This window comes from Tupaia chinensis, unplaced genomic scaffold, assembly GCF_000334495.1.
Source record: "Tupaia chinensis unplaced genomic scaffold, TupChi_1.0 Scaffold138757_1, whole genome shotgun sequence".
Classification (NCBI taxonomy): Eukaryota; Metazoa; Chordata; class Mammalia; order Scandentia; family Tupaiidae; genus Tupaia; species Tupaia belangeri.
The window spans coordinates 2,215,235-2,226,912 of NW_006198649.1; the positions used below are offsets into that span (position 1 = coordinate 2,215,235).

An 11,678-nucleotide genomic window follows, 5' to 3' on the forward strand; every position below is an offset into this window, starting at 1 on the left:
GCAGGAATTCTGCCTCCATTACTAAATATGTAATATTACTTATTACATTACTAAATATGTAATATTACGTATTACATTACTAAATATGTAATATGCAAAGCATTTACATTGATACATACAAGGGGACTTCAAAAGATTGATGAAAAAATGAAATTAAGCAGAAGTTTATTTTGACTCAACATGAAAATGTAAAATCCATGCATTTTTTATAGTATGTATTTTCCACGAACTTTTGAAGACCCTCTCCTATATTTATGCCTGCATACATCTTTTAGAATGGGAACAGGGGCTGGCTAACTCAGGGAGTCGGAGTTCTCTGACACACTTTCTTCCCTCCTCTGGCAGGTGACAACATGTGCCGAGTGAACAATGGAGGCTGTAGTACGCTTTGCTTGGCCATCCCAGGAGGCAGAGTGTGTGCTTGTGCTGATAACCAACTTCTGGATGGAAACGGGACTACTTGCACATGTAAGTCTCCTTTCTTGTTACAAGCATTGTTTTCATTATTGTTTCTAAAGTCTGGAAGCAGATGAAACCAAAATAATTAAAATTAAATGTGGAAAGGAAAATTCAGATGATTACTTAAATGTAATCTTCTACACTGCAAATTATTAACTGAATTAATTTCCAATATACAGATGAGTAATAATGATGATTTTTTTTCAGAACATCCTATCAGTACTGCACACAGTCTAGTAAAAATTTTAAATAAATATGTGCCCCAGAAGCAGATATTTTATGAAATTGTGAGGAAAACTGATCATCAACAGCTACAACAGAAAATGCATATCTGTGGGTAAATTGATGTACAACATAGGCCCAAAATGACCACGTGGGTTAGTAATGTCAATCTAAAAAGAGAAACTGAGGCTCGATGATAAAGCAAAAATGACTTTATGTGGACATGAATTTGAGGATGCACCAGCGTACAGCCAGAGAAGGGTGATTACTCACCATGTCCACAAGATGTTACAACCCTTGGACAGGCTTTAAAAGCAAAAGCTGAAAATTAGGAAGGGAGGGGGGTGATTTATAGTAATTTGGGGGGGAATATTCTTCTGGGCTACCAGGATTAATAGCAAGGGTGACATCAATCCAAGTTTGGACAGACAGATGTCTTTGCAGAAGTCCGGTAGCAATGGTCTCTGTACAAGTTGATGGTTTTGTCAGAGTTCTCTAAAGAACGGTTCATGCCACATTAGCCTGAGCAAACACCTTCTCCATGGTCTCCCCAGCTCAGATTAGGGTTGACCTAAGTGATCCCATTTTGAAACCTTTCCAATGTCTCCACCTGCATTTGGGGAAGAGCAAGGAGGGAAAAAGACTTCTAAGGAATTTATAGACTTTATCAAGATAGTGAATTAACTAGATTGTCATGGATTAATAGCCCTCTTATTACCTTTTGCTGACATTCATCAACTTATTGCATCATATTATTCTAATGTGCCCTTTAAAAAAATTTGTCCTTTCTACTGCATATTATGTCTCTTAAGTCCAATAACAGTAAAATACTATGCGTGCAGTGAGTATTATATAAAAATTTCAATTTGTATTGTGTGTTAGTAGGGTTCTCCAGAGAAACATATCAAAATTATATATGTGTGTGTGTGTGTGTGTGTGTGTACACACACATGCATAAGTATATATACACATACATATATAAAATAACATGAATTATATATAACAATATTATATGTAAATATGTATTATACACATATACATACTATTTAAATTGAGAGAGAGGGAGGGAGATTTATGATAAGGAATTGGCTCATGTGATTTAGATTCAGGAAAGCCAGTGCTGCAGTCCAGTCCACATGTTGGCATGCTAGAGAGCCAGGAAAAAATCATGTTTCAGTTCAAATACAAACGCAGGAGAAAACCTTTGCTCCAGCTCAGGCAGTCAGAAGGAAGTTCCTTCTACCCATAGGAGGTTCAGCCTTTTTTTCTACACGTGCCTTCAACTGATTAGAGAAAGAAAGACTATCCACTTTAGGAAGAATAGTTGCTATATTTACTTTAGTGATTCAGGTATTAATTTCACACAGATCACCCTCACAGATATATTTAGAATAATGTCTGACTAAATATCTGAGCATCTCATGAGCCAGGAAAATTGTCATGTAAATCTCATTCAACACAAGTTGTTAAATAGTATATGTGTTCTTTTAAAAATAACTATTTATTTAATTTTGTTTATCATCATTATTATTTTTAAATTTGATACAAGCACTCATGAGAGAGAGAGAGAGAGAAAAAGACAGGGAGAGAGAGAAAGTGAGAAAGTGAGCTGCCAGGTCCAGAACTCGAACCACGGGTGGCCATGTGGGAATCCAGCACCTCAACCACCATGCTACCTTCTGGCCCCAGTATGTGTGTTTTTTTTTAAACAATTAAAATGATTGTCTCTGCGGAGAGAGAAGGAAATTTTCTTCCTGGCATAATATGGGATTATGTGCTAACCAAGTTGAACGGCCATCATCTTGAACACATGGAATGTACACACACACACACACACACACACACACACATACACACACACACACACACACACTGGCCTCTGTAGATCTTGATCATGTCTTATCCTCTCAGGGATGCATAGTAACACAACAAGTACCTCCTTCTTTGGTAGCTACAGAATGTAGTGTATACTATAAAACCAAAGAGCAGGGCCTGTCTTCCTACCTAATGATACAGAAGTTTATTTAATTTCAGTGGCATGAGATAGAGGGACATAAAAAAAAATCTTTAACTCTACTGCAGCTGGCCATCAAAGGGGTCAAGATTCGCTAATGATACTGTGAATAGAATAATCAAGAGACTGACCTTTTAGGCTGATCACATTAGCCTAGTGGTTAAGGGACTCACATCCTACATGGCAAACCATGGTTTGAACCCCAGTCCTGCTAGCTTGGAAAACACCAACATGTGTGCATGTGTGCCCCAAATCCCAAAGGATGGAGAAACGGAGAAGGGATTCCTGCATGACCACGCAATATTGAAAAATGCTTTCTTTTCTCTGTCCCTCTTTCTTCCTGCAAGTGTACATGCACTTTGGCAATTAAAAAAAAAAAAAAAAAGGGCAGAGGGGACCAGCAGATGGCATTATGGTTATGTTGCTGGACTCCCACATGGCTGACCACAGTTTGAGTTCTGGACTGGTGGCTTGAAAGTCACGTCGGGCATGTATGCATGTGTGCCCAAAATCTCAAGAGGAGAATGGAGAAGAGATTGCCGTGTGACCATCCCCCATGGGGGGCGATTTCACACTTTCTGTCTCTGTGTCGCTCTCTTTCTCTCTGGTGAGCACAAGTGCCCTCTAACAAAAATCTCTCTCAAAAAAAAAAAAAAAAGAGAGAGAGAGAAAGAGAGAGAGGGAGATTAAACTTTCAGAAATCTTGTCTTACTATTTTTGTTCTTTGTCACTGTAGGAAACTGAAGGGAGGGTACATACATCAAATACAAATATATAGATGGTATTTAAAACTTAACATTTCTAAATAGTTATTTTGTTTCAAATATATGGATTATAATTATTTGATTCATTGACTTTCAAATTGTATTTCTTGTTTCCTTCATTCTTCTACTCCATTAAAATTTTAGCATACCTATATTATATTGATGTATATATATTGAGAGAGAGAGAGAAGATATTGATAGATTTATCAATGAAACATAGTATTATAAAAAGAGAAAATAGGCAAAAAAAAACATAAATATGAAAATGAGCTGGAATAAGCAAAAGTAACACAAAAAGTTTTCCCATTAAAAAACCTGCCAGGGTTTCAATTACTTCAGTACATTGTTACTATTTACATACATTTTCTATTCCATGCACATTTTTACGGCTCTAAAGAAAATGAGGTAATGGTTAAGAATCAGTCACTTGTTCATTGTGAGTTCACAGCTTACTACCCTTTTTCACACTCTCTGTAGACTATAAGAAAAGGGTGAAATGGTCCTTGAGACATTATACTGATCCGTAGCCTCGTCACTGGTTTTTGTCGTTAGCCTATTGAGTAGGAGACAGAGAAGGATAAAACACAATCTGTCTGCAGTTGTAGTATGGAAAGGACTCATATGCCATGTTTTAAGTTTCATCAAGTCAGTGGCAAATGCTTCTCCTACATCCACATAAATTACTGAGACTGAAGACGTGTTTTATCTACTCACCTACCATTTCAACTCATAATTAGGTGTCTATTTGCTCCAACCTGTCCTTCATACTTCACAAGATCCACCTACATTATATCTCATGGTGAGAGTGAGCACACAGAGACCTTTGCTTGGATACAGCTCTCCATTAGTAATGGCACCATCACTTTATCCAAGCCCACTATGGGCTTTCAGTTTTGGCTTTCTCGTGACTACCAGATTCTCATACTTTTGTCTTTCTAAACTTTTATGCAATACTCTTCTTTTTATATAGTTTCTCTCCAAACCAAACCAAAGCAAAATATATTCAGTAGTTTCTTCAAAACCAGAGATAAAAATATCTTAAGAGAAACTCTTGCCAAACACTGTAGTAGCACTTGGAATAATTCAGACCGGCAAGCTTACCTATGGAAAACAAAACAAAACAAAATGGGACTGTAATAAGTATTTATTTCTAAATAACCAGCTATCACAAGAGATCTCCTATCTAAATAAAAATGAGGTGACTTTGGCTTGAATGGAAATACTATACACAGTGTTAACACTAAAGCTAATGTTAGATCATTTGTTATTATGGCTGTAAACGTGATTTTACACCTGGGGAAAGGTAGAGGAAATTTTTCTGAGATGATTGGTCTTTTTCTAATATCTATAATTCATAGATCAGGTAGTCCCAGTGTAATAAAAGAAAGATGATTTCATCTATATGTGTTACACTGAACAATATTAGATCAAAAAAAAGTGAACGACTATTTGAAAATACATTGTTCAATTTGGCTGTTAGAAATTCTGGATCTTTTAATATGGTATGAAAATTGCCTACGTTTCTTTCAAATGTAATGGGAAAAAATCAGGAGGAATAATATAGTAACTTCTGGGACCAACAGATGGCATAATGGCTATGTTGCTGGACTCCCATGTAGTTGACCACAGTTCAAGTCCCAGCAGCTTAAAACTCATGCCAGGTGCATGTGTGTGAGTGGCCAAGATTCTGAGAGGAGAAGGAGGGAGAAGGGGCTGCAGCATGGCCATCCCTCCTGGGGGGGAGGGGGGGATTGCTTTCTGTCAGTCTGTTCCTGTCTCTCCAGAGACTGCACACACCCTACAGCAAAAAATTTCTCTCAAAACTAAAAAAAAATTATATAATGACTTATTTATTTCTAAGAACCCAAAGTATCTTCACATACATTATTTTAATGTCTACTTACTTAATTATAAAGATATTTCAAAGATACATTAGCTTTAGTTTGTAGATGAAGAAATTAAAATGTAGGAGTGCTACAAATAGGTTCATTGCTGCTGGGTATACTACAAAACAAATATCTGCGTGCCACTACCTCCTTTCAGCGCCCATTCCTTCTGGCTTCTGAGTTAGTTAGGGCTAGAATGTAGCCATGTAAACAGAGTCTCTGTATTATCTGTGCAATCTGAATCTAACAGACAAAGCAGAAAGATGTTGCTGCATTGAGACATGATCATCCTGGTTTCAGTCACTGAATTGACGTCAAATAAACAAAAACCCATTCTGCAGTGGTTAGGCTACACTGAACACCAAGGTTTCGTTTGTTTTTGTTTTTCTCTCAACAAATTGCAACCTAAGACTGTGTCAGAGAAGGCATGTACTCAACAAAAACATATTGGCATGCTATATGACTGATTAAGGATGAATTCTAATTCCATGCTTGGAAGAAATCAAGAATGAGAGTATGCTGGACTCTTTGTCCTTATGAATCTTGCCTGTCATGTTCAAATCCTCTTACACCTAGAAATGGCAACAAGTGTAACATAATAATGTGGAATTTACTACTGGAGAAGCATCTGTAAAGCTGGATGGCTGATGATTAAATTTCATATTTTTCATGACACCTTTGTGGGAAAAATAGCAACAAAGTTAATAAATGAGGACATGAATGATCCCACAAAAGTAAATTAGGCTCCAAAATATAATGATAGTCACTGTTTTTTATTTAAAAAAAAAACAGCAGGATTATTTTGTCTGAATAATAAAAACTTAATTCTTTAAATGCTTTTGTAGTGGCCTGAAACAAAAATAAATAAAAATAATTTTTTACTATGTATTACCCCTAGAAGACCAGCTTGAACCTGGCAAAAATATTGGTTACCCAAGGGTAGCACTGCATAATTATGTGTCAGTGGTACTCTGTGACCTTTATCACCTTCTGGAACACCAGATATATTCCTCTGTCAGAAATAGTGCTTCACGGTGGTGAGCCATTTATCTGTTTGGCTGTGACAAGCCTTATGTTCTAGGATATGTGCGATCTAATGTGTAGTAAAAAGTTTAAGGCAGTAAAAAGTTTAGAAGTCCCATCCAGATGAATATTTATGGCCTTCTGTGCATAGGAAGTCACAGAAGATTATGTACCACATAGGTTGGCTGCTCAGAAGACCACTCTAATGAAAGGTCATCCTGCTAGGATCCAAAGGAGAAAAATCAACACCCACTGCAGCATTTTCACGCTGTCTTCCTGTGTAGACTGGCTTACACTAAGACATCCAACAAACCACAGCTTTCTTTTTTATTTTGGTTCTTCTCTCTCCTTGCTCATATAAAGATACAGTAAGAGATTCTGTGCTCCCAAAATGAAAAAACTAACAAGCAAGCAAAATATTAAACAAATAAATACTTTAAAAAAAACAAACAAACTGCCAAAAGGCATGTACTCTTCTTACCAGAGAGAGAGAAAAAAGGGAGGGAGAAAAGCACTCTCCAGTGGGCACAGTCATGCTACAAATCACTCCTCCATCATTTCTCCTTGCTGGCGGGATTTTGGACACACACATACACGTGCCTGGAGTGTGTTTGAAGCTGCCTGGGTCAGGATTCAAAGTGTGGTGGCCATGAGAGATCTGGATTCACGTAGCCATGGGGCTATGGAGCCAACCCAATACATACATTGTTTTAAGAAGCATATTTTGGGACCAGCAGTTAGCGTAATGGCTATGTCGCTGGACTCCCACGTAGTAGACCGCGGTTTGCCTCCCGGACTCGGTGGCTTAAAACTCACGCCGGGTGTGTGTGCGTGCGTGCCCAAGATCCCGAGAGGAGGAGAAGGGATTGCGGCGTAGCCATCCCCCCTGGGGGGTGATTTCTCGCTTTCTGTCTCTCTGTCTCTGTCTGGCTAGCGCATGCGCCTTATAGCAAAAACCTCTCAAAAAAAAAAAAAAAGAAGCATATTTTATTTTATATACAAAACTGAAGGTCCTAAATAAGATTTGTTGATCTACCTATTAACAAAATATTAAATTATTTTTCCTTTGCTTTAAACAGCCTAGTAGCAAGAATCATTTCACCTGCTACTAATGGCAAAAATAAAATAAAATAACATATTCCTATTGTCCTTAAATGTCTCACATTAAGAAATATGTATTGGACACAGTGACAGGACAATAAAAAGACTTTGCTTTATTTTTTGCACAGGGACTAATGCTGTTATGACGGTGCTATCATAATTTTGATACAGTTGACAGTAAAACATCAATTGAAGGAGGAGACAGGAATTAATTTGGATCACTACTCTGGGTTTGAAAAGCAGAAAAGCACAGTTAGAAATATGGACACATGTTCACACACAAAATACCTTATTAAACCAGGATTGAGAATATGTACTGAGTCTGACTGCTGAGCTGAGACCCAGTCTGAGATGATTCAGAACTGAAATAAACCAGCTTAGTACTAGAACTTCCTTCCTCACTTCATTACCTGGATGTTAACTTCAGCAGTCACTCTGACAGTCTTTACCCCAGAAAAAATCATTCATTCTGGAACGTGTATTTCCCTTTGCAATGTCTTAGAGGGTCTTACAGAGGCCTTTACATCGCATTGCTCTACCAGCTAGTATCACACAGAGCACAGAACTGGCCATTTCATGCCGGGCATGCTATGATTCATCTTGTTTTATTTTTGATCCCGGTTAAATTAAAAGAATATTTATTATTTGACAGTTTCTTACTGGTGAGCTCATGTTGTAATATTTTTACTATAAGTGATCCTGGCAGTAGAATTACAGATTTTGTATCAGTTTTCAAATTCAGTGTTCAAAGCAAAACTCTGAAGAAAGGCTTGCAATTTCAGCACTTGTTAATATGCTGACAGCAATTTGTGGCTATTCTCAAGTGTGGGTTCAGTCATATTAAGCACTGTAAAAAAAGTGAGTTACATGGAAATTGATCTCTATGTTCCTTTTATGAGGGTGGGGTGTTTTCCCCTTTCTTTCTTATGTACATAGCTATTTGTTTTCCTTAAAGTAAACTAACATCAATCATGTTCTAGGGTGATAAGAAAAAGGAATTAGCTCCTTTCCAGATGAAGGAATGATTTTTTTCTTTTCTCTCTCTCTCTCTCTCTCTTTTTCTCGAGGTTTTTATCATAGGGTGTGTGCACTCACTAGAGAGGGAAAGACAGTGAGATAGAAAGTAAGAAATCACCACCTGGGGGAGTGGCCACAATGCAATCCCTTCTCTTCTATTCTCCTCCTGTGTTCTTGGGTATGCATGTATGCATATCAAACATGATTTTTTTGTTTTCATTTTAGAGAGTTTTTTGCTATAGAGTACATGCATTTGCCAGGGAGAAAGAGAGGGACAGAGAGACAGAAAGTGAGAAATCATCCTTGGGGGATGACCATGCCACTATCCCTTCTTCTCCATTCTCCTTCAGGATTTTGGGCACTCGCACACAGTTACCTAGCATGAGTTTGAAACCGTCCATATGTGGGATTTGAATTGCTGTCAGCCATATGGGAGTACAACAATGTAACCATTACACGATTTGCTGGTCCCAACCCAGAGTGATTTTCAAGCCACCAGGTCTGGGACCCAACTGTGGTCGACCATGTGAGAGTCCAGAGATAGAACCACTCTGCCATCTGCTGGTCCAAGTAATGACATTTTTCTGAATTATTTATAGTCCTCAGAGATAGAATCTTTCACCATAATAATGCCAGTCTCTATTTATTCCAGTATGTCAGGGAACAAATCATTTTGAGCATTAACTCTGTGCCCTGTTCCGTTCTAGGCATCATTCTGTTCTGTAATGTGACATTGTTCCTCCTACATTCAAGTCTCCTCCAGTGGGGACATCGTATTTGTGACCAATTTTCTAGGGGAACCTTTTATGCAGTGCTAAATACATTTGCATCACCTATTTAATTCTTACAAAAGTTGGTAGGGTTGCTTGACCGTCAGTCAGTGAAGGACTTGAGATAAGAAGCAGGTTGCAAGCCTGCTAGAGATTCATGGATTACATCAGACAAAAGACATGCAATTCCTAGGTCAGACACAAAGAATTTATCACTCATGGCTCAGCAGGCAGCTTAACTTCGACGTTTACATCGGTTTCCCTTTATGGGGAAATACAGGTCAGTGGATGCACAGTGAGCTTATCATGGCTGAGAGGCGCGGAGGTGTGTGCCCGAACTCGTAGCTACTTGAAGCTGGCGGATCGTAAGATCTTGACTGAAGAACCTCTGAGATTAAACCTCCGATTTTATAAGGAGTTTACTGGAAAATTTGCCCAACATTTACTCTGAAGTTGGTAAAGAAAAATCCTCCCTTCTGCTCAAGAAGAATTCATTATCTCTATCTTTCAAGGCTACTAACTACACAAACATCTCTGGGGAAATAAAGAAGTCCAGAAAAAAAAAACAAAACTGTTATAAAATGTGCAGAAAGCCAAGAACTATCTCCCATCCAACATGTCACAGGGTATAGAAGCATTGCAGGCAACATTTTAAAAAGTGGAACACATATGTTTCACTTTATCTGCTATTACAAGTATAGACAATACCAAACTACTGTGACCAGTGATATTAATATATGTAATAATATTCACATGGGTCAATATTAGAAGCAGTAAATATAAAAAGATTAAATTATCTCAGGAGGTTTGCCTTACCAGTTCTTAAGCAATTATATCTTATTGTGAAAACTAAAAATGAAACTTTAGACACTGCCATCATATTTTTTTTGAAAATTAAAACAGCTGGATCTCACATGGCTAGGCACACACTTAAAGTCCTGGACACACTGTGACTTGTAAAACATGCCAGACATGTGTATGTACATGCCAAAATCCCACAAGGAGGAAGAAATGGAGAAGACATTGCAGTGTGACTATATCCCAATGTCCCTTGAGGAATTCTCTCTTTTTCTCTTTCCCATGCTCACTTGAGCAGTGCACATATCGTCAGCATTTTTTTTTTTTTGTAAAAGACCATGCACATATATTTGAAGCCACATTTAAAACAAGTTTGGAAGCTCTGTTAATTGGCATTCCTTTTACAATAACCTAAATATACCTGAAAAAATTTGAATTTTAAGTAAACTTAAATTTGTTTTATATTGATTATTTTAAGGAATACTTAGTTTAATAATATAAATTGTCTCAGATAGTTTGACTTTCCCTGAAATCTCTGAAACTCTTGCTTTTATAAACATAGATGCAGGGGCTAGCAGGTGACACAGTGGTTAAGGGGCAGGATTCCAACATCGACAACTCTGGTTCAAGTTCTGGTCATAGGGGCTTGAAAATCACACCAGGTGTGCATGTGTTCCCAAAATCCTGAGAAGAGAGTGGAGGAAAAGGGATTGCAGCATGACCATCCCTCCCAGGGGAGCGTTATTTTTCACTTTCCCTCTTACTGTCTCTCTCTGGCAAGCACATGTGCCTTATGGCAAAAATCTTAAAAAAAAAAAAAATGCAGTTGTTCAGAAGCAACTATAATTTAACTCTTCTCTATGGACATATTTGATCATTTCTTAAACCTGGGCTAATCCCAACTCAGGTAACCAAATAGCCATGAGAAAGCCAACCTTATAAAATTGTTGGGACACTTCTGAGAAGAGACTCGGTAATTTCTTAGGTTTTGCACTCCTCCAACTGTGAAACAAAAGAATTGCCTTGTTATTGGGTTGTCAAAGAGTCACGACATATTTTTCTATGTTTTTTTATGCAAAAATGCATCAAGAACTTTTCTGACAATCCAATTTTTCTTTGCAGTCAACTACGAGAGACTATCAGAAATCTTAAAGCTGAACTTAAATGGGAAAGGAAGATGATTAAATGTCACATCAGTTCTTTGCATGACTAGATTTTTTTTTCTTTAAATTTGGGAGATTGTTGACTATTAAGCATGATAATTAAAAAAGTAGAAATTAATCAAATCCGCCATTGATTAAGTGCCCAGTTCTAAACTGAGTATAATCAGATTAAAAAAAAAAAATCCCTAAACTTTAGAGTTTCATTGAACAGACTTGAAACACACAATAGGAAACATTTGTATGTTATCCGTCATCTGTTCTAATGATCTCAGAAGTTGGATCTTAGAGATGGCCAGACATATTCCAGAGCACCCTTCCACTTTGTTTTGATACCTATCCTTCCTCTCAGTTGCTGCTATAAAAAGGTATCTTAGGTTTGAACAGGAAACAAGATAATTTGTCCTTCTTGTTTTCATTTTTTTGCCATGTACTAATTATACTTTTATATAGAGAGATGATAG

The 11,678-nt window shown here is 37.5% G+C and overlaps 1 protein-coding gene across 1 annotated transcript in view; it reads left to right on the plus strand.

Moving 5' to 3' along the window:
- Positions 1–11,678, plus strand: part of LRP1B (LDL receptor related protein 1B) — a 1,871,701-nt gene that overhangs the window by 1,061,082 nt on the left and 798,941 nt on the right. The window contains exon 19 of the mRNA XM_027765590.1: positions 346–468. Within this exon, the coding sequence (XP_027621391.1) occupies positions 346–468 (123 nt within the window). The remainder of the gene's footprint in view (positions 1–345; positions 469–11,678) is intronic.